The following is a 24526-nucleotide window of genomic DNA, read 5'->3' on the forward strand; positions in this document are numbered from 1 at the left end:
GAGTTACTATATGATTTTGATGGGACATCACTACATTGTAGCACTAACAGAGCTGCTAATTTTGGTTACGTTCAATGCCTGCCATGTCGGTTCGAGCTTTGACTTTGTGCTTGACCACTAAGAAGTCAAGAGAAGATTCTGGACTAGTGCATTAAATTATGCAGGACAGTCATTTTATGTCACACCCACGGGGACGGCTCAGTGGATATGGCGTTCTGCTACTGAGATTGAAGGGGCGGGTTTAATGCGCGGCCACATTTCGATGGCGGTCAAATGTAAGGACACTAGTGCAGTTAGATTTGGGCGCACGTTAAATAACTGCCACGTTAAAGAAAGTGCCCGCTAAGAACCAGGTGCTCAAACTTGACCCGGAGTTCTCCAAAACGACGCCTCTGCTAACCCACTGGGCAGTTTCGATAGGTTAAACCTAACATTAATTTTAACTGGCTGTCGATCATGTTACTAAAACACAGGATTAATGTGCTGGTCTCGCTCCTCGTAACTGGCGTCACTTAGGGGGCGACCACATGTGGCAAGAAGTTGGCCAACACTGTCCGCAATGTGCCATTGCCGACCATGTCGCAACGAGGCAAAAAGGACTCATGAGACACGTACTCGTCGTGTAGTCAAGCTATTGTTGTTGATTCGGCGCGACTGAACTACCGACAACATGTCGTTCAAGGACAGCGTTGCCCAACATGAAGCCGCGGTGGATCTCTGCTGTCTACATGCGTGGCTAGAGCTGGAGCGTCGAGACCGACAACTTATGCAGCACACTTTGCTGGGAACTCCTCTGCAGCCTCCGTTGACGATGCCGCACCCACTGTCGCACGCGGCGCTGGCCGGCAGTGCAGCTGCGATGCACGCCACCATGCCGCCCCCGCACCTGGTCACCAGCCCGGCGCTCGCGTCACCTGTCGGCTCCACCTCGTCTTCGGCTGCCGCAGCGGGAACGCCACCCTGCTCCACGCTGTTCGTGGCCAACTTGGGACAGTTCGTCTCCGAGCAGGAGCTCAAGGACCTCTTCGGAAGGTGCGTACCGCATGCCAATTTGTTGTCTGACAGTCGGCCTGTTTGTTCAAAGGGCTACGGCATGCATGTTACACTTCGCTGCATTCACTTTAACTCGCTGATGAGCTAGCGGTGAATTTCTGCAACGCCACGGTTCGGAAACAGTCAGCTGAGCACAGCCCGTGATGTATTATGCCAGTCATTTTACGCTATGGACGCTGCTATACGTTTAGCACTGATTTAAGAGCAAAGCTGGCCAATGGCTTTAGCCAATAGGTGCAGCCAAAACGCCAACACAAGTAAACAATTTTTACCACAAGGAAATGCCGAAAGGCACGTTCTCTCATCGGCGTATGTGTTATAATGGCTAAAGGAAGCTTGCTCTGTTCAATGGAGGAACTTGATTTACTGTCTTAGGGCTTGCCCAAGTGCCATCGTCGGTCTCCTAAAAAGTCATGTTGCAGTTGTGAGCAGAAGAGCTGCATATTCCAAGTTGAATCTATGTATATTTCAAACCGCTTCAAAAATAGTTACCGTATACTAGTGAAGTCGTTAAAGCGATCATCTCGCAAATTTTAACACCTATGGCGAGGAGGCCGACAACGCATTTTGAAGCTTTGGTCAATGACATAATAAAGATCTTCAGAAACACTCGGGAAACAAAAGAGAGCGTACTTGTTTAAGAGGTGAGTACAGTAAATCTGTGTAAATGCAAAAAAGTATGGGCTCATATATCCACAAATACGAGAAAATACTTTTTCTGAAAGTTGCAAATTGGGTGCCGACAGTTGATTACAAAGCGGCAGGGTAACCGTAATGCCGAGATTGCGCTTGAGGCGCGCATTAGTCTTCGTTCCAAAATGAGAACATCATAGATTCCTTGCTTGTATATATATATATATATATATATATATATATATATATATATATATATATATATATATATATATATATATATATATATATATATATATATATATATATATATATAAAGATCCGAATAGTCTATGACATGTAACCTTTTGAATGTCCGCTCTTGCATGACGGCGAAGGCTCGTTACCGTGCGTGATGCTGCCGCATACCGCAAGCTTCATCATCTTCCGCCTGTATGCCCTAATTTCGGGTTGATTATTTCAAAAGCTACACCTACGAACAGTTGGCAATACAGTTGAGCATACTGGTGACAATGTTGTCTAGAGCGTTTGGACAAAAAAAGGTGTTGGAAAGCTTGGCTTTGAGAAACATGGCAAGCTTGAACAATTCTACTGTGTTAGCAGAGAAAGCCAAATAAAATAAATGACAGCAAGCATGCAGCACCAGTGACGATCGTTTCTTTATCTCGTCGTATTTCGAGAAGCCACTGTATCGCAAAATTAGTGAGATGTGCTTGGCTTACGTGGTTTACGTGGTGTCCTCGTTGATTTGATGTACGGTATAAGTTTCATGCCCCACTCTTCAGGTTGGTATCGTGTACGTGGCGTTATCGTAGGTGTCGTGCACTTCTAAGCACTGTCAGTAACGGAAACGAGGACCTGCTTCGAGTATGTCTGCGAAGAGGTATGATAAGCCAGGGTTCTTTTGCTGTAAGTTCTATCTAGCACAAGTTCAGGTGGAAATAAAAAAATTGCCCGCTTCAGAATTGCGCTTGTGTTGGTTGTTGCATCATGTTTTAGCCTTTTACTTTATGAAAGCGACAAGCTAGAAAGCAGGAAGCTCATAAACCATACAACGAGAAAATCGTAAAGAAGACTCTTCTTTTCGATGCCATTAAGTGATGTTTGAAAATAATGGATACTTGGGGTACACATTCTTTCAGGGTAATTACCGTTAAGCTAGAGCTCATTGCATTAAATGTCAACGCAAAAGCATCCGTCAGACTGTTTAGTAAATATATTACGCTTCTCAATACTGACTCATTAATACACTTGCCAGGTTGTGAGCATGCTATAGAAGCAAAACTCTGGAACAGCAAATATTCTAGTCGAGGTTACAAGGATTGAATGGAGTTAGGCTGGTCATGTCTTACACCAATGTGTAAGCAGCAGTCAGTCAAACCAAGAGAATAGGTTGATGCAGTGAAGGGCGGTAGAAGATTCGGTGAGATCACAATGTCAAGAAATTTGCAGGCATGGGCTTTGCCTAAACACGCCAAAAGTAACCGAAAATATCTGGGATATGCTTTCGTCATGCGCTGTACCTAAGTAGGCTGATGTTGTTTTTGTCGTTGATGACGATAATGACGCCACATGTTTGTATATGCAATTTGTTGTAAATTAGTCGTAAGCATGCCTCGAATGCACTGAGAAATGTTCCGCGTCACCGGCCGAAGGCATCTATGTAGTGCGCTTTTGCAGTTATTATGGCATCGCGCAATGCTTGGGGGTGAGCTTTTTACAACATTGTTTCTATGGCAGCTATGTGTGCAGGGGAGCGTCCTTCTTAGTTCGGAACCACGTTTTTATAACCATCTTTTTTTGCTTGATAAAAACAAACAAATAAAGAAATTGACTGCCTGTGAGGTGCACCCGCACTTGATGTAGCATCTGTCGCGTTTCCCGAAGAAATGTTCTCAAGAAGCCACGATTTTAGACGTGGGGATTTCGTGCTATATACAGATTGTTCAGGGCACCCAAGTGTCTCTGTGCACTTTTGTGACACCTTAAAGATGCTATTTTTTAGTTTTTAGGCGAGATTCGGGCTTAAAATCTTAGTCGTTATAGTTTTACATCGTGTCAGTTTCGCTCCTCCATGTCGTGTCGATGTTGTGCATCGAAAGCGTTGTAGCGGGCTTGAGAAGTTCGGTGCAAAGAAGCTAACAAAAGAACCAAAGGTCGCGTAGGACACTGCGTCAGGGCATGCACGACGATTTAAGAACAAGCACATCGTCTTGTGAGAACGACGTTCGGTTTCTGAATATTTGGATTACACCTTTTGCCAGCTACGACGCTTTCCATACCGTGTTGTGCATTGTGCTGCGACAAAGCACCTGTAACGTCACTGTGCTCTTTACACGCCCTTTCTGACGTTCTTCTCTCCGCTCTTGACTAACTGTAGTGACGCACTCGTCGGACTGCACGTAATGGTCGTGAACTAGCCTACTCTTGGCGCTTGTTGTGACTCACACGTTGTGTATCCTGTGTGCATGCCTGTAGACATTGTGCTAGTACGCATGAGATATCCTTCTCTTGGACGCTTGCTTACAGCTGCTACTTTAGACAGTGTGTGGATAGTGTGGCAGGACATGGCGAACAAATTGCATTGGCTTAGAAGCCTTTACCGATGTATTTACTAACATGGTCATAAGACAGACCGTTACAAGTACTGTCTTGGGAAGTTGGGGAACACAGCAGGTACTTTTAAGGGAAAGGACCAGCTCCGAAACTAATACAAAACTTTGGGAATATTTACGCTTTGAGACGTAAAAACCTGTCGCTCACGTCACTATCACTGTGCAAAACATTCCGCCTTAGTAGTATACCATCCCCCGGACATATATCCCCCAGTGTAGGGTAGCCAACCAGACTATTGACTGGTTAACATCCCTGCCTTCCAGTATTCGTCGCTCTCTCTCTCTCTCTCCCCCCCCCCCCCCCCGGAATCACGCTTCTGCGTAAAGGTACGTTAATCGTTTACTGATATTAAATTCTTCACTTATTCGTGCGGTAAAGACCAATCAATTTGTTCGTTAAAACAGTGACGGGCACTAAAAAGTGCTTTGAAGTCGCTGCCAGGGTCCAGCTTCCGTGTTAGATGTTTTGCAGCTAGCGGGACAAGGATTATGCTAACGTAGATTTCCTAAGGGCGACTGCACTCACGGGGACCATTATTTTCTAATTTCAGTTTCCCGGGTTTTTGCCGCTTGCGTATGCACAATAAAGGTGGCGCTCCCGTAGCTTTTGTCGAATATCAAGTAAGTACTGCATCTGTACACATCTTGGAGAATACGAGTCGTACACATGATCAGAAATCGAGGCTTAAGAGCCTCACCGATAAATGCTCGGGGATCATTGAAATCGAGAACAAGAACCTCGGTTCCGTGTTTGCTTCTCATTGGTCGCGCTGCGCCCGCTTCTTTTGTAGCAGCCTTCTCCCTTGCAACGAACGCCTTTCTCGTTGTGTGCTGCATGCAACCTGCATTTTGCCTGCCTCCTCGCTTGCACTCGCCGCCGCTGCCCAAACGGCCAAACACGGGATCTAGGTTCCGTAAATGTCTCTTTTTGGACACCATCAGGAAACGACGAGGTTTGACTTCCATTTTTTTTGGCTGCGTAAGGAGCCCATCTTGCGCTGTTATTTTGCTTCTTTTCAATTCTGCTCGGCAGTTTACCGTAGATTTTGTTCACCATGCGTAGCCATCACCGCGAGTCAGCAAGCTAAAATATTTTGAGGTTTTAGCCATATTTCACAGCAACAAAGATTTCTGTTTTGTGCACGCGTGTGGGACATATATCGTGCATGATGCCACCACATGAATGCGTTCGAAGAGAAATATACCTCGAACAAGGAATACTCGCGTGATATAATACCAGTAAGACGCAGATTTCTTCTTTACACTGAAGGCGCGATTGCGACCCTAGCAGCGGCTGATGTACTTATAGGTGTTTTCATTTTTGTCCAAAGGTAAGTATGGAAGCCCCAGCTGAGTGCTCGGTGTAAACAAATCACATCAAACTTTATTTGTTTTTCATTTATAAAGATATAAACGGAGGGGGTTGAGAGACAAGCCGCTATGAACGGCTTGATGAGTTCTCCCCCTCCTAACTCAATTTAGGCAGTAGAACCGAGCAAGAAAGCATGAGAATTGTATATAAAAATCAACTAATAAAACACCTATACAAATGACAGAAACAAAAAAATTACTAGAACAAGTATGCACAGCTTAATTACAGCGACAAACATTAGATGTAAACTAGAATCTGTGGTCTAAAATGTTCTTAAGGAAAAAAAAAAAACTAACACAGCATGTATAGCCTAGGAGAGTCGCGGTGAAACGTGGAACGTATAAGACTAATAGAGACGATGGAACTAATCCCCACTGACTGGTGTTTATAACGTTTCCGCAAGATCTGTAATATTTCTGAAAACGTCAAAAGCAGAGCTCTTCATGCTTAGTCGTTCAATATTACATATGGGAAACATACACGAAGAAACAAAGCAGTCCTCGTGTTCATTGCATATACGTCATCGCCAAAGATCGGAATAAATTATTGATGGAACTGTAAGATGCCATAATGCGCTTAAAAAGGTGGTTATACGAAAGGGCAATATTTTTAGTGTAAGTTTAACCAAAAATCTCGGCCCTTCGCAACCTTGAGCTTGAAATATGGGTAAAAGTAAAGAAGGGCAGCAACAAAATTTGAAAGCCAGGCATCTGATACTTTCTAATTACGAAGTGCGCACCGCAGGAACATAATTTCTTTGGACTTACTCATTAATTGCATGATAATTGTTATGCTTTTCATCACACGTAAAATATTATTTAATTCACATGGCTGAAAGAATGCTTGCGAGAGCGTAACGGGAAGTTTTCAGCTTACTTCAGGTCAGTTCATAGCACCAAATTTTGATGTCTTGACATCACGACCATTAGTGAGACCACCCCGCAAAGTGACACAATAACTTCATATGCAGATTAGTTCACAGTTTTCGTGAGATGATAATAGCAAAAAAAAAAAAAAACACCACTATAATGTTTGCCAAACGTAATAGTAGAGAAGTAGGTTGGCTTTCAGCTGTTTTGCACACTATCTTTCTTCGTACGACAACGAAACGCTACTGGTTTAACTGTAGGCAGAGTTAGAGCGAGGAAGAACGCTTTATTATCCACAGCGTTGTCTAGACATTTTCTTTTTCTCTCACAGACGCTCAGTTACAATTAAATCGGCACGTTTTCAGGTTACAATTCTTACTGCTAGAGTTATGCCATTTTTCGACAGCGACGATCAGCTTGATCCCTGCACCAAAGGTACACAATTATATTGCATTCAATGGGTTAGCTAGAAGCGCCATAGCTGCAAATAGAATTTCGGTGCCACATTTTTAGTTTTACTGTTGAGTATACGTACCTTGCGCAGTTCTTTCTTTTTTCATGCATGAAATTTGCTTTTGCACACCTATTGTTTTATACGCTGCTTTTCGTAAATAACGAAAACAATCACAGGAGCCTCGGCAGTAGAAATATTTCTTTGGTGCACCTTATTTTCCTTTGCTGATAATTGTATACGTCTGCCTGGAATACAAGTTAAAAAAGAAAGGGCTCAAACTGAAGGCCTTGATCTATTATGTCCCTGACATGCTTTCTGACACCATAGTTTAAGCACACTGTACAAGTCCCCAATTTAGCGCTATACTATATGTTAAAATTAATGGTTGCTTTAAACGCAGTTTTTTTATAAGTATTCAAATAAGAACCTGAAACATCACGATAAAAAATAAGCATTACCTTGGGTGAAACAACACCAGAGCCATTAAGAAATTTTCTGTCCCAGAGCATATAATGCAAATAGCATGGCGAGCAACGCTGTCTTACTTCACACTTGAACGTTAACATTTATAAACTGCCCATAAAACCGCGATATAGTCACTTGCCAAAGTACCAATATATGTCCATACTATTGCGACAGACCTTCAACGTTGCACAGATTATCAGTTAGCTAAAAATATGAACAGAAGGAGCCAGTGATGAAGCCAGGACGATTATGAGATTTTACTAGAACCACAATGGTGATCAGCGGTGTATAATTAACCTTCCGTCCCCCTGAAGTTCCGCTAAGTTTACCTGAGACATCGTTTGCTCGATTTCAAGTTGACAGCGTTGCTTTAAAAGACGTACGAGCATCTATTTCTATAACCAGTGTGCCTGCTTACGAGCGGGCTTAAAATCCAAGTTGCGGCTTAACTTGAGGCTCTCTCTTTGCTTATTTGCAGGACGTCCGCCTTGCAACACATGCTATGAATGCCTTGCAGGGCTGTGTACTGTTCTCCTCAGATCGAGGTGGAGTCCGCATTGAATTCGCCAAAAACAAGATGGGAGAGGTGAGAATACTTACAAAAGAACACTTGCAGTATAAGATGATGGAACACAAGACGCAAACCATAGTAAAGATGTTCCCGACAGCTTTGTAAATCGGAAAGGCTTGAAAGTAGTTCCACAAACACAGTCAGGCGTAGAGGCGGAGCGCCTGCGAGCGGCAGCGTTCGTTTGACTACATCTGTGCTATGGTCGGCGTCTCTTCGCTCATTCATGACTTCCCGTCCACCTCACATAGGCTCTTCTTCCGAACCCTCCTTCGTTCAAGAGGTTAAGCTAATCCCTTGCGTGACATCAGTTTTATTAGACAAACGCACATTAAACGAGGAACTTAAACAATAACCGCGAAAAGGATGCGATACATTCGACACGCCGCTATGCATTGCACATGACAATACAAACGAAATGCATACAGTGCTACAGACTACAGGCGACACAAGCTAACAGCATGCCCATTCAGTAATCGACATAGGACTGGCAAAAAGAAAACATCGTATTCATGCACATAGACGTCTATTCAGATTGCGGATTTTAAATTCGTAGCGCGATTCCAAGTGTCGATTTTTGGCTTTGTGAGCTTGGCTACATCTAGACGCTGTGCCTCGAATTGTTTGCCACTCGGTATGCTCTGAACGTTTGGCTATCTTGTGCACCCTCCTAGAGCCTTTAGGGATGTTTGCACTAGAATTTCGCAGGATGGAAGGTAAAGGAAAGTGTACAGCGTACAATAATGCTCCAGAGAAGCTACGTCGGCCGCTCAGTAATGAGTGAAATCAAGATGGCAGGCAGCTGTAAACATAGGTGGGTTTTGGTGGCGGGAAACATCGGCTGTCTCTTTGGCTCGTTGCAAGTTGACGCAGAGCAACAGGCTCTGTATGAGATCTGGTAGCCCTCAGACTGAATGCAATGCAGCGCGGAAACGTCGCTTTGTGCCTTGACACGTACGAATAGCAATTAGTGTTGTTATGGTTTTTAGAGGTTGTTAGTCACGCAAGCTTCAATATGTTGGCGACTATGGCGTTTCATTGACGAATCTGCACAAGTGTGCATATATACGTCGGTCAAGGTGCACTGCTCAGTACTTCAAAAGCGGCAGGTCTGCATGACCTGAGCCTAAAAAGGCTCTGTCTTTAAATACATACCTTGCTGGATATTGCGAAAATAGTGACATTTGCTATCGATGTTCGAACGAACAATAATTTTTTTTTGCTTGAAATGTTGAACGCAGGGTGCTTTTTGTAGAGCTCCAGATTATGCGCTTAACGAAAAACGTAGAGGGGCCTTAGCAGTAACTCGACTTCACTCGACTTCACTAAAAGTACGAAATTTTAACTACCTACTGAAGCCATAGCCAAAGAAAACAATTAAGGATCTCCTCAGTACTTTAGGGCTGGTCCTCCGACCGCTACCACGATGACCTAGCTTTGTGATTAGACAACGGCCTGGTTATTGGGTAGGCTTCCAGGTTCTATGCACGTCGTAGTATGAGAAAGGGTGGTGTAGGAAGGTCAACGTATTAAACAGCTTAAAACGAGAGTACGCTGGGCATGTTACTGGGGATTCACGGTACGAAGGAGCGGGCCTACAATAAGACAGACGCAATATGAACACTAGCAACATAGTCATAGCCAGCGTTTCTTGTTGTGGCTTTTGTTGTCCTTGTGCCCATGTATTGTGTCACTGCATTTCTGTACAGTGTACAAAAGAATGTTACCGCTATGTAACGTACGCTGCAATAATATGCACTCTTAGTTACTTATATCATGTGGTAATGCAAGAAACATCGAGTTTGCATTTCAAAGCGTTTGATCTTTGTCCCAAGGCCAAGTAATACCTCATACTTTAACGTCCTTTTTACTCTAGTCGTGTGCCCTGCTTAGTTAATATGCGTGTATTACAGTGTTGCCAGAGAAAAAGGGGTTGACGCAGCAGCCTAACACACTGTTAGTTAATATGAGTACATTACACTGTAGAAAACATGTAACCACATAACAAAGAAAGTCCGAAATTATAATAGTCTATGTGCATAGCGTACGAAGACGTCGACGTGACACCTTTTTCCGAATGTCAGAGAGCCAGTCAGACCTCATTTGAATGGGAGAATGGGAGTAATGAACCTTACATTTCAGTGGAACTGTTACTTCTCAAGTGAGTGAAACGCAAAGTGCTGTCACGCGACCTTAGATGAGTAATCTGCAAAATGAACTCTTTTGCCTTCTCGCAATACAGCCGCAAAAAATTTGTGAGCACTTAAATTTTTTTACTCCAAAACTCGCGCACCTGCAATTTGTTCTTTACTCCAAAGCGACGGAAATATCTGGGCAAAAAAAAAAAAAAAAAGAGATAACGCTGAGGTGCATCACAGGTTGGCGCATGCGAAAAGAAGGACCTTCCGTTCACATACGCTCCAAACACAGTAATTTTTATAACACGCACATTTTAACACCTTGAAGATGACCAGCGTTCTTTACCTTAAGTGATGGTAAAAAGAGCAGTGGCTTGGACTTATTGGTGATTTTTTTTTCCAGGTCTCATGCAGTATCGGTGTTAGCAGACCTCATGATGGCAATGTAGATGTCAGCGCCACGCGCTCGTTATGGATGCTATTCGGTGACGCCTGGTACTGAAGTTATCTCTGGTTCACTCTTGGAATTTTTATTCGGTTGATGCTAACATTACACCTGAATAATTATATACAAACTGTCCAAACACGGGGGAATGTTATCATTATTGAGTATAAAAAGCGCTGGTCGGCATTAAATTGTCAGTCGCCCTTTGCAAGCCCTGCCGTGTATACAGAGGAACTGAGGCAAAATATATGCAGTGCCCAAATGACGCCGACTACACCGCTACAGTTGTCTACATTATTTTCAGTAAATGACAAACTTAATATGCTCGGGCTGTACTTGTATCTTCATGGGAGAGCTACGCTGAATGAGTTAGTAAATGCCGCGATGTTTCAGCGGTTATTGTCTTCTGCCGCGCAGCACGAGGTTGCAGCACGAGGTGGAATCCCGGCTGTGCGGACTGCATAAGGCCGATCCACACGACGGACCAAATTGCTCTTTTGGACCGCGGTCCGCGGATCACGTGATAGGACGTCATCAGTTTGTGCGTACCGCCGTTGGCCCGCGCAAGACCGCGGCCCTCGCGGTCCAACAAATCGCCGAGGCTTGTCCCGCTTCAGTTTTGGCGGCGGACCGCATGCAAACCGCAGCGATTTTGGCGTAGCCAACGAATGTTGTCCGGCAACAGAGTGTCTTCAGCCAAATCCAATCTAGTTTTCGGCTCAGCAAAAGCTGGTCAAGCCAGTCGTTTCATGTACGCCGTTCCCCCTACACGTGCGTGCAGCAGATATATTTTTTAAACACCGTGTCCTCTTGGAGTGACGAGGAGGTTTTTCTAAATTTTGTCCCTCGTTGAGCAGTTCCCGGCTATGTGGGACTGGAGCCGGAATGATAACAATGATAACACTCTGGCCGAGAGTGTAGCTGGTTGGTCTGCTCTGCCGTCTGCTATGGCGGTCCGCCGTGTGGATGTGCTCTGCGCCGGACCGGACCGCGGCGGGCCGTGACGTCGCATCACGTGACCGATCGGCCCGCAGACTTGGTCCGTCGTCTGGATCAGCCTATACCGGCGGGGGCGGAGTGATTAAAACACTCGTGTATTTAGACTCAGCTGTACATTACAAACCCCACAGCTCAAAACCTATCCGAAGCCCCCCCACTTCGGTGTCCCTCGCACTCCAGGTTTGGTACGGTAAACTCGAGCAATTATGAGCGAGTTGATTTGTCTGTAGTGCAATAATTAAGTGTTCGAAATAATGCAGACGCTTCAAGTGCTGAAGCATTGGTGTCCCTTATTTCTTTATAAAACTTACATTGAGACTCGGATTTCAAGCTTGTCACTTATCTAGAATTGCTTTTCTTCTTGTCTTGCCGCAATATACTTCTTAGCCCGGAAATACGTTTTTTTCCTGGAAAGATGCCCACCAGGCTTTCGGTGCACGCAAGTTGTAGCCCTCACGGCAAGAGTATAATGTAAATAGGAGACAGAGTGCAAGCCTATTGCAACCAATACGTTATCAAGTGGCAGAATGAAATTTCCGCTGGGAGTTTCTCCTTGCCTGACTTTAGACTCAAACTTAGAAAATGTGTATCTATAGAAATAATGCCATTCACTGTCAAAGTCATCACGCCGCATCTCTTCTGTGAACTCAAAGCCTTAATGCTGAGCTTCTGGGTGTACGTTTTTCATTGTGCTTTATTGAACACATCTTCGCAGCCAATACTTTGTGTACAGTATTGCTCTGCTTCCACATGGCGAAAACTACAAATAAGACAAAAAATATGGAAGATCAACAAATTATGCCGATAGCACATTAACCGCTTACCAATGAATTTACGGGGGACACGAACGCCACCAATAGAAGCGCTGGCGCTGCCGTCGTTTTTGCGTCGAATGTTGGATCGCGTGACACTGTTTCGCCTTGGTAGCGCTCGTACTGCTTGCAGTGAGCCGTCTTATCACGCAGGTTAGGAGGTATGTTTTAACATGTTTTGTCCAGGAATGCTATCTGCAACATATTAATGAGACACTTACCTTAAAGGCTAGCATAATCTTGCACTATATTATTCTGACCAAAGCTTCTTGAACAATTTTCAGGCTAATCATGTTGTGGCTAAAAGAGTTAAGCTAAAGAGACGGTAGCCGCTTATATCACACAGATATGAAACTGCATGCAATATTAGACGAAAAAAAAAATGCGATAATCTGACTGAACCAAAAGGACAAGACAGGCATGTTAACGTCGTCAGCGAGAAACCGTGCTGAAGAAGACGTTTTGAGCATCGTTGAATAGATTCTCTTTTGTGTTCTAGCATGATAAACGCTGAAACTCGACACGTAGCGATGCCACGCGTCCTACAGGCTGCACATGACAGTTGCTTGACCTCTTTCCTGCATCCAAATGCTTTAGTGCTGAGGGCCAACTTGTATGATTTTATGCGCACATAGGTTTGCTTTAAAGGCGGGCCACCAGGTTTTAACAACAACTCAGGTTCCGTAAAAGCTAGCGTGTTCGTCCGTTTCCGCGGAGTAGTGGCCGCGCGAGCAGTACACACAGCAAGGTTTGACAAAAGGATACAAAAAGAAAAAAAAAACACCGAAAATTCTCATATATCATAGAAAGCAGTTCAATCAAATAGAAAAAGAAATACTCTTACGAACAAATAATAGCTGGAAACCGCCAACTTGCGCTGGAAAACGTAACACCCGGCGCTGCCGAAGTCGACGCGACGCACATGATCCAATTACAAGTCACTCGGCCGCTGGCGGCAGATGGCGCCCCAGTATGTACTCACGCTCAATAGGGCAGCATAACAGAGTAACGAACGATGCTTCTCGTAAAAGAAACTTTTTTGGAAGAGTACACATAGCATCTCGCAAAAAAGTTGGCACTCGAACAAAAACACTGCAGAAAAGACAATTCTGTGAGCTTAGTAATATCATCTTAGGTAAGTTAAGAACTACAAAAAAAAAAGAAAACAAGTTAAGGCTCTTACATAAAACTGCTAATGAAAGACGTGTGATCAAATTCAGGTTTCTCTAGCACACGACGTCACTGACTTACGTGTTCTTGCTCACCAGTCACCGCTTTGCATCTTGACAAACTTGCACTAGCAAGGTTGAGATATCGCGCTCCTTGCTGAAACCTTCGCGGTGACATGTTGATGCCATCCAGGATTCCTCCAAAACTGAATGCCCAGCTTGCATCTTTTCCTGCCTTTCTTGTTGTTTGCTTTTGTGTTATTAAACGTATCAATCCGAAGGCTTCACAGGATGGCAAGAGCCAGTGCAGTCAATAAGCTAAATTTGCTATTGCAAAGAAAACATGCCGTGATTACACATTTCAAAGACACATAATGCAATGAACTTTCAAGAATAACTATAAATGCTATGTATAACTTACTATTAGAAAACACTGGCACATCGAACGAAGTTCTACGTAAAACTGTCATACCGGTTGTTCCTATGGAGAGCATACCTTCGCGCGCTTTGTGAAATTTACAAGACTGGCCAAAAATTTTGACCATTTATCACATATGTGGCTCTTTCATGGTCACCGCATCTCGAAACCAGTCTTTTCCCATTTACCTCACTTTTATTGAACGTGCATGGTCTCACGCAATGGTGTGCTTTGCGTTTTCTTCACAAGAAATAACCTGTGTCATTATTGGGTTAGGCTCATCAAGTCCAAATATTTCTCATGGTCTCATTAGTTAACAGGGCCAAGTAAATCTTCCGTTCGCACCGCAGAAAAGGGTTCTCATGGTTCAAAGTGCTTATTCCAGTTGCTTAGCCAGGCTTATGTGTTGTGAATATCGTAGTGGCTGTTCGAACATGCGACAGTCCAAACTTTCAGATTGGGTGAAATGATCGGGTAAAATAATTGTATGTATGCCTTCGTTCTTAACATTGCAAGATTTCCTGCTTGTTAGAACGAAACCCACATTGTGTAGATATAAATCTTGGAATACTATGCATGTGTTATTCTCGGTCGTACATTATCTTAATGATTGTTTGGATGCTACTGGCCTTCACAGTTTTCGTGTTTCTGTTTGCTCTTCCCACAGGTATCCCGTGAATGATGAACTGCAACAGTCGAGAAAACGCTTCAAGTTTCCTTAGGTGAATCTCGGTGTGTGTTCGAGAGGTGTACACAGCAGGCTGCAGTGCAAGCAACCAAAGGCGAAGGCTTGGACAATATTTTCAGTACATTGCATTAATCGCGTTTCCCGTGGGAGGCGCCACTAGTTTGTGATGAAAAAAAAAAAAGTTATTTAGGCAAGCAATGAGTGTTTAGTGAATATTTTTTTTCTGGTTTTCTTTTGTTTTGTATACTGTCTTATTGTCTTGCTACCCTTTATAGTGCTTCGGCGTATCGGCACAGCGCTGCTTTTATTCGTGTGAGGTGACGATACTGTATTGGTGTGATAGATGAGTATAGTTTAGAAGTCTGTTGTGCGGAGCGCCGACTACCTTTGACGCTTCAAAACGTCTTTATCGGGAGTGTCTCAGTACGCGCTTAGTGTTCATTTCCTCAAGTTTTGTCTTCTGAAAGCTGTCCTTGCTGATACAGTGCATCCCGACGTCTTGTGCTTACATTCACGCGGTTGTGCCATGTGTTGGATCGCGCTTGCGGAAAATTGCGGAAAAGGATATTTGTGAACTCTGCATGATACTCCAAAGTACAGCCAGCTAATACAACTATCGCGAATAGATGTTGAGACCAAAGAGACAGCTGTTTGAACCGAAAAACAGAAAGAAGAAATTGGGTTCACAATGTTGTACTAGTCACAGTGTACAAAGAAAAACTGTAATCACTATATTTATAGCAAGACGATCTTTATCGTGTGTCTTCATTAAGATATATCCTAAATTTAAAGCTTAACTTATTTAATTAATAGTGGGAACTTTTATTGTGCTAGCACTCAAAATAAGATGCGGACTTTTTAAGAATAGTACTGTGAACAGGGAAAGCGTAACATCACAGACATCAAAGCATACTTTGCTTCAGAGATATATTTTTGTGAGCCAGTAACGTTCCCAGTGACCTTCAAATCCAACTGACTTTGTGTATTCTTTGAACTCATTACTAATGCCTTTTCTCTATCAATAATCATTTGCTTTTCATTATTTTTGGGTCGTGCCGATATGTTTATTTTGTTATGTAATTTACAAGTGCTACTTTTTTCATTCATAACCATTGAATATGTTACTGCTTGTTTGGACCATTTTTGCATGATTATTCTGTATTGTATTTTTTGTTACTAAAGCTATTTAATTATAAACATTGATTTTGAGTCTTCCTTGTTTTCAATTCGACATCAATACTTTCAAAACGAATACTTCAGTTACCTGTTTTGGAGTCGGGAGAATTATGGAGTGTATGAGTGAATGTGCTCGCAATCGTCGTCACTTGGGCTCTAAAACGAAATCAAGAACCACTTGAGACCAAGTTGTAAGCGCACGCAAAAATTCAAATTTCAGGAACAAGCCGGTGCACATGCTTCGACACCTATTTGTGGACGATATTCTACCATACTAACAATAAGGGCGAGAACAGTGAGAAGTCGTCGTGACCTCAGAACACTGCGCCACTAAGATAATTTGCCATGACGTCAGATATTACAATGACCTGACGATTGCATTTACGTCAAATCTTGCTCAAGGTGACCTATACGACGCGCACATTTTGAACTGGCACTTTCCACAAAAGATTGACTTCAGAACTATGCCTTAATTGCCATGCGTTCAGCGCTCAAAGAGAACATACTAACAGCCATGGCTTTGTTAGCACATTGTTAACCGTAGCTGAACGCGTGGTATACAAGCTTTTTTAAAGTTGGTCGCACAAAAGCACCCTTGAACTGACGCGTGGCACTTTGAATTGCACCAGTCAAGGATTACTAAAGTTCACTTTAATTGGTGTTTTCAAATCACAGAAAGATTCATGTACTCATACTGCCTCGAAGAAGCTACATAGTGCACGTCACACCTTCCTAAGTTTTGTGGGTTGTGGAAACGCAGATACGTAACGCTATTGTCAGATAAAGGAGTTGTAAGAAGACAACTTGTGCCTCAAGGAGACCAAGGGACCATCTGCATTTTGTATAGACGTGTAGATTCGAAAACTTGACACACATTCTTCACTATGTTATCTTCAGGTATGAAAAAATACGAAACAGGAACCAGGGGTGCCATTTTCTGAAAAAAAAAAAGGTTTTCATTACGTTCTATTATTTTATCATGCCAGACACAAAACCGACGTAAGAGATCCTGTTCGTCCCCAAAGTCTGCGTAAATTTGACATGTGTGTTTCCGCAGGAGCAGTTGTCATTGGTATATAAAAACGTAGGATACCAATACGAAAGTAGAAGCTCCAGCTGAATGCGTTTCGATGCAGGTGAAATCGAAGCGATATGACTAAAGAGATGAAGCGTTTCGCGCGTATTATATTTACATAGTGACGGCTACTACGTCGTTTACAGAGGAAAGCTCGTCACAGAATTTGTGTCGTGGGCTGAAATATTTTCTGAACATCTCATTCGTAGGAATTAATTGGCGCTGACGTGCTCATGCGACACTTCACGAAGAGAGAGGCGGCGTTAGCATATTGATGTAATTACCGGGTACTAAAAAAATTTCTGTACATTTCTGCGGACAGCAGAGTGGCACGTTTGTTTCGGCCGCGGCCCTTGCTTGTTTGCGCGGCCAGCATAGTAACGTTTATTTTCGAAGCATCTATGCATCGCGGGGAAGCTGCTTCTACGGCAAAGCCAATAAACCTTGGAAACAGCAGCACCCTTACTTTATCACTAATTAGTGGTTATCTAACTTGGTTCTTGTGCCGCTGGTACCATTACTTACCCCATCTTCTTCCTTGTGTTATAATTTGTTTGCGTTTTCTTTGAAAACAGTTCCAGCCCTCATCCCGTCCCTCATCTCGTTGTTACATCAAGTCAATTCAGTCTCCACGGCGCACATTTTGGCATTGGGTCGGCATTATTGCCTGAAGCGCTCAGCCTGTAATAAATCCCCGCGTGTATACACGAAGCGGCCTGAACTAGCACTCATCGATAGGGTTGCTCCGAGAGTCCTTCCTGCAGGCGTGTGTTTAGCTTTCAAACGTACTGTTGGGCGACTAAGAGTCTGAGGTGGCAAGCCTTCGTACAACATCGCTTCTCAAGGGATCATACAGCTAGTCTCCATAAGGATAGTTTAAAGCGCCAGTGGTTATTCCGGCAAATATTTAGGCTCTTGCCAGCCATATTTGTTTGAGGGTCCTACAGGACACATAATTCTTCAATCGCACTGCGTCTTCAATACAAATACTGGCAGCGAACTTCTTTCAGCACTTGTACTATGACGCCCATTTACTCTTGCGAAATGTTTTAACAGTGCCGGATTTGAGCTCGTAGTCCGTCATAACCTGTGTAGCCGGTAGCTCAACCCGTTATGCAATGATTATACGGCAGAACAAAAAAAAAAAAAAAAGGAACTGGTCCAAAGAATTCCTATTCAACAGATGAAAAATTTCAAATAGGTCCGTTAGAAGTTCAGCAAAGCGTTGTTTTATTAGCATTAACACTATTTAGATAAAGCTACAGTTATGTTGAACACTAAGGTTTTGTCTTCACGATGATTTATTAAGAAGAAAGGTAACAAGCCTATGTGTGTGTGTACAGCTTCAAACGACAGTCATTATTTCTTGCTTGGTGAACTAACCGAAAAAAAATGATACTGAAGTGCTAGACGGCTGTATGATATCGTAACTAAAGACACGCAATACAAGCTCGGTGATTTGTGTACTAGTGTGAAAAATCGACGTTTGGAGCATAACTCTCCTGTATGTGTGCTCAGGTATATTCATAGGCGAATAATAGAGCATTTGGTTATTCACAAAAGTGCACAATAAAATATGCTCTAAGGAAAATGAAGATCGTTAACACTAAAATAACAGCTGTATTACAAGCATGACACATTGATTTTAGAGCATTTGCAGATTTGTTACTCTGAAAACGTTAAGCGCACGCTTGATTCATGCAATTGTAGGTTACTGTCCTCCTATCGTCTATTGTATAATGGTCAAACACCGTGTTCATTACTCAGGCAACATTTTGGCGAAAGAAACAAAAAAGGAAGTCCGGTATTAATAAACATGGCATCTACGGTGTTTCCCAAAGTCCTTGGCAGGACAATAAGGAAAATATACTGGTAGGGTGATATTAGCTCACTATATAAGCAGTTTTATAAATAGTTCCGATCACTCAGGAGCCAGAATTTGAAAAGTGTGTACGTTTATGTGCGTATTATTGCCGGTCCAGTGTGTAATTTTAGCCCCAAATGTTTCGGGAAATATGGGAGGGATGATCTGCCTCAGGTTTGTTGTTCTGTGGTTTTGGAATAATTCATTCCACAATTACCTAAGACATCACCTTTACGAAAAGACAAATTGACGAGGGAATGAGCACAAGCTTGACACCGAAGGTACGAGACTGCAGGCAGCATGCAACATTAACCTTCAAGGCCCGAATGCCGGTACAAAGCTGTGTGAATAGCTTCTCTACATAACGAGGCCACATATTCTGAAACACTCATTCTGTTTCTCAAAACGGAGAGCAAGCAGCTCAAGTGCTTTGTAGCCATTGATACGTAGAGGTATGTGTCCGCAGCGAATTTTTCGGTCGATGTGAACATATTATTATGCTAGTACGCGAAGCAGCGCACAGCCGGTTTGATGGGACCACACAATCAAAATGTTAACGTAATTGTCTTGTAGCAAAAACAGCAAATTTATCGACCCTCTAGTTGCCCTACTGCCTAAAGTCAGATGATGGTTTTCCTTTCTTAATTCTGCTAGACATTCTTAGATTTAAACGCTTTAGTTAAGTTCAGCAACGACGGCAGCGGGCGAAGCAAATGTTTCGTGGAAGATACATCAATCTTAATGAATGCAGAAGATTATTGTTCCTTTGATAATTCCATTCGATCGCTATGAATCATTTGCTCAGTGATCAGCTTCAGTGATTACGACCATACTGAGAACACAAAGCCTTTTACCGCAATCACGCTGTTATATACTGTCAAAATATTTGCTCCTCTAAGCTCCGAGTTCTCTCAGCTTAACATGCGACCAAAAAAGAAAAACAGAAAAGAAATTCCGGGCTCGCTTTGCAAAGCGGCAATCCTACGCAGGGGTAATTAGAAAGCTCAATTGACTGGGTCAGATGGGAACCTTTACGCAGTCACAGGAGGAATGGCACGCTCAGAGATTGTGCTTTCTGTAGCCGGTAGTTTCAGCATTTAGGCTCAGGTCAAAACAAGCGTTGTCGAGGCGAAGCTTACTCTGTAGAGAACGTTCCGTCTTTAATCATTAGAAAATTCAGAAGACAATCACTTCACAGTATGGCGTTTGAGTTAAGGGGAGCAAAGATTATCAATCACGCTTTTTACACTTGTTGATCGTAGGTTAGGTTTGTTCACGTTCGTAACTTACGTAATAAAAAAAACGAAAGTAAGTGCATCGGGACGTCTTTAGGTTTGCCCATCAAGCATAATAAGCAACAAATATAAAAGGCACACAAATGCGTCTTTGATCTAAGCACGCGATGCTGAGTAGATGCCGTGCGCAACAACATGAAATCCATGTTATTTTGTGCTTTGCAGCTATTTCTTGCAATCCGAAACCATAACATTGTATTGGGTCAACGTTTTATTTGACACTCACAAAACCAATGTTGAAGAGGTTTTAGGATGAAAGTAAAGATCACCCATAAGCGGTTTCCTTGTCCCATTGTATGTACCTACATACCAAAACAAATACTTTAGTGTCTGACCTACCTTTACACCCGGTCCTACTCATTGTCAGCAACTGTTACCGTCATTTAGCAAATTTTTTTCGCACATAATGTAGTTGTCAAACAAATGAGCAGAAATTCTATATGGAAGCATTTACGCAGAAAACATACAATTAGAGTTCAGTTGACTTGCCAAGGTGCATGAGCTGCTGAATACACACGCTCCCACATTGCATTTTTATTTGCTTATTAGTTGATTGAGTAAATGCATAGAAGCTACACAATGTGCACTTTACAGACTCCACCACGCTAAAGGAACACTGGCCAAGGCAATTTTATATGCATAAATATCATTGTGTTGCTTCTCTGGTAAAGCCTGTGGCAGTCGTACAATCAACTGACGACGTCAAACTTTATTGCTGTATTGTTAGCTTGGGACTATGTTACAGAGGAAAGCATGATATTCCAGATTACTCTTATGACGTAAAAGTTGCGTTTTGTGTTGAACGGAGTGTTGACGCGAATTAAGACAAGTTTAAAAAATATGAGCAAAAATTTCATCATTTACTGTGTTTTGAGACGACCCATATTCACGTTCAAATTTAATCTGCATGGACGTGTCGTGCTTGGTGTCTAGTCTGATGGAGAGGCTGAGCTGTCTAATAATGCAAATATTGATGCAAAGTGAATATCTTGTACAGTATGCAAAAGTCTTGTGAGGAATGGTGTCCTGCTTGTTAACCTTTTACTCGTGCTCCAAGAACACCAATAATACTTTGGCATGTAGAATAAAAAAAATAGAGTAGGATGAACCCTATAGCTTTGATACGTATGTATGCTTAGTTGGTGTTGCCGTTCTTAAAGACAATGACATACTTAACAGCACTGTATTGAGCTGAACACGTCAAGCGTTCAAACGCTAAAGAATGAAACATATCATTAAAAATTGTAGGCTCTTGCACAATTCGTCTTTCTTGTTTAACTAGTATCCCCATGCTGTCGTGTCTGTTTATTCAGGGGTTTTGCCCTATCCCTCCCCTGATCAATGCCTTGAAAGATATATAATACTTGCATTTTTGTAAAAAGCTTCGTGATATAATAGAAACACAAGCTCCTCATTTCGACAGGGGAATGCATGGGCGAAAAAGAAAGCATCAAAAAGTGGTGTTTAAGTCCACATGTTTCGCACCTGTTACAAGGACACTCTTTATAGAGTTTGGATTCTTGTGCTGACAAATAGATATTTTGAAAGTACGAACAAATACGAGTTACTTCCGACATCTCAAGAACACCTAACTGCATGACACTTTAGACTGAAAGAAAGGCACCCACTGCACAGTCGATCCAAGTGTGGAAGCGCTTTGTATAATAAAACAAACTGCACGCGCAACATCAAATGTTATTACGAGTGCCTGTACGTAAGCCACTAGCTCTAAAAGTAATTTGTGTAACAGTGATTAACGACTATGAAGATGACCCAGGCAGTAGACATACGGTGAAAACATCATTATGAACAATAATAAAAAAAGATCCGCTTGCGAAACTTCAAGCTTCTCGCATTCTAGAATGTGCGCCACTGGTTGTCTTTGAGACCTGTAATACGCGAGTAAGGCAACCATGATAACGCTGCGGATGTCCGAGGACCATATGTAGTGGCGTCAAGTCTGCATTGTACAAACCAGACGCGTAGTGTGTAGCATTTAGATTGGACCATTTGCAAGATGCATATTCTGATGCCGTTTGTGCCCTTCCCTTCACCAGGAATGCAAGCTACTGAAGCAACTGTTATCTCCATTTATGGTCCCTGTTTGATTTCTCCTATTTGTTCCCACGCCTTCCAGGAATTCCAGCTAATATTGTAATACGTCTTTCCAGCGCTGAACGTTGGAAAAAGCATTAAATTTGATATGCCTACACCTGTACCCATTTATATGAAGTTCACAAAGCAGGCGAGTCATGGCTCGAAGTAGAATCAGCATTAAAAATGTGCCCAAAGTCCGTAAATGTGGCGCGCGTACAGCGACTTCGGGAGTACAGTTATTAAGGTAATAGCACGTGTAAGACATGACACTTGGCCACATATCCGCGCGAAATATTTAAGGGCTATTTACCTTGAACAAGACAGAGAGGTGGTTACGTGTATTTATTATAATTTAAATGGTACACCTTAACTGCGAGTTCGTTAAAGAGGAAGCGTTAAATCTAGAGTGCGAGCAAAAATATTTCGTACTGAAGAATTTAAATCCGCATAACGTTTTCTTTCCAGACTTTCTTGGTCAAGCACTTGAAGTCTAAGGCAAATTGCAGTTTGTCTTAATAATTGTATTATTAGATTGTAGTTGTACGTAAGGAAAAACAATATCGGAAGTATATAAGGCAGTTAAGTGATAACTTTCCACTATGGTAAGGATAACAAAAAGAATATCATCAGTAGAAAATCCTTCGTGTGTGCTGGGGAGTTGAATGATGAGCACATAGGAAGGCAGGCACACTGTCGGCATAGATAGGGTTATTGGGGACTCCATGCGATCAGTGATACTGTATAAAACAGAAAGTGCTAGCTGGCAAAGCGTTCGACTCTGTTAGCTACCTTAGCTACCTTAGCTAAGCTAGCTGTCAACACCAAATAGCTACAGCTGCGGCCCTAGCGCTTCTCCGATTCGAACCCAACACGAAAGCGTGCATTTACGGTTTCAACCACAGGTCTGAAATTTAATTGAGCCAGTCTCGCCTGCTGTGCCTTCTGAGATACCAAGAGGACCAGACAGCGCCTTAGATTCCCTACGTCGTGTACATCCTGCAAACGTCTTCTTATGTAACGGCAATACGCCCAACAGTTCCGGGAAAGCTGCTTGTCTTGTACAAGCACAAAAGCGCAGCTTCTTGATTGCGATGAGTCGTGGTGAGCTCTGGAAGCGTTTGACTAATGCTAGACATGCCTGAAAGATAGGGCGCAATACTCGTAGCTCTGGGTTCCCTAATCAAGAGTACCAGTGCCAGTTTTCTAACATTCACTCACTCACTCGAAACAAAGAAAGAAAAGTCGGTTCTTCTATCGAGCGAGAAACGTTTCAACGCCTCGCCAAGACCAAGCTCGCATAAAACGTGGAACTCCACATCATAAACAAGAGAGCACCGACGGCATCACTGCAATATACATGTGTCTTAGAATGATGCGTCGTTGTAATAGTAAGTCTTACTTGTGAGTCGCATTTCTTCAATTTTTATGCGTCTTGACTATGGCAATGTTTTCGCCTTATAAGCGCCGCATATGCGACATTAGCAGTGAATTTTTGCAAGCGTGCGCATCATCAGCAATGATTCCGTCCAGCCTGGCTTCCAACTTTTTTGCGTTGAGCCAGTTCAATGCCTCTATGCTGTATTACGTGTTCGTATACGCCCTGTAATGTTTCCTGGTAGAAGTTTGTACCCGTAATCTACTAAGCATATTCTATAAAAATGAAGCAGGAAATATGGGTGAGCCTATTCCTTACAATAAACTATATACTCGTGCATGTTGGTGAATACACGTTTGTCACATATTTAGGTTTATGCAGAACACTAGCGCGATATAGTATCCCTTCTTAAAGCCTGTTTTAAACAATGACTTCGATTGCCTCTGTTTGTTGCTGTAGTTTTGTGGTTGTAAGAACTAGAGTAGTTGTGATGTGAATGCAGATTTTTGAACTGTCCTCACAAAAGGACTGCATACGGCAATGCCTTGGCCTTCTTGTTAGCCCGAGGGAGAAATTAAAAGTTTCTCGGCATCCCCAACAGTTTTGTGTCTGTAGATTAACCTAGCAGAAAAGAGGGCCCCGAAGAGCCCAAATAATTTTACAGGCTGCAACAAACTTTCCTATAGGCTTCAGAATTCTCTGTTTCTTTTGTTTTGACCAAATTCTTTTCAGTTAAAGAGTCGAGGTTGACAAAAATGTTCTACAATGAAATAGCCGAAATTCATTTGCTAGAGTAGTTGTTTCAAGAGCGGTTTTCTGCATCTTCTGTATTTTGTTTTATGAGCTTATTGCTTGCTTTCACATTCCCATTTTGATACCGTGAAACATAAGAAACCTGACGCTCTCGTGCTGTCTTGCTACAAAACTGTGCTTTTAAAGGGATGTG

At 42.7% G+C, this 24526-nt stretch overlaps 2 protein-coding genes across 13 annotated transcripts in view; one reads left to right on the forward strand and one right to left on the reverse strand.

Moving 5' to 3' along the window:
- The window catches only part of cpo (RNA-binding protein), a 153921-nt gene extending 138020 nt beyond the window's left edge, over positions 1-15901 (forward strand). For 9 of the 12 annotated variants that reach the window (XM_055071359.2, XM_055071362.2, XM_055071355.2 and 6 more), the window contains 5 exons: positions 800-1032; positions 4853-4922; positions 7940-8047; positions 10571-10662; positions 14678-15901. In XM_055071359.2, coding sequence (XP_054927334.1) covers positions 800-1032; positions 4853-4922; positions 7940-8047; positions 10571-10662; positions 14678-14732 — 558 coding nt within the window. In that variant the 3' untranslated portion in view covers positions 14733-15901. Of the gene's footprint in view, positions 1-799; positions 1033-4852; positions 4923-7939; positions 8048-10570; positions 10663-14677 lie in introns of those variants that run through there. The other 3 variants (XM_055071357.1, XM_055071358.1, XM_055071360.1) reach the window with 3 other exon arrangements.
- LOC126531667 (uncharacterized) overlaps positions 1-24526 on the reverse strand; it is a 698627-nt gene that overhangs the window by 38266 nt on the left and 635835 nt on the right. The gene's annotated exons all lie outside the window — the stretch shown is intronic.

The sequence above is a fragment of the Dermacentor andersoni genome, chromosome 5 (genome assembly GCF_023375885.2).
Source record: "Dermacentor andersoni chromosome 5, qqDerAnde1_hic_scaffold, whole genome shotgun sequence".
Taxonomy (NCBI): Eukaryota; Metazoa; Arthropoda; class Arachnida; order Ixodida; family Ixodidae; genus Dermacentor; species Dermacentor andersoni.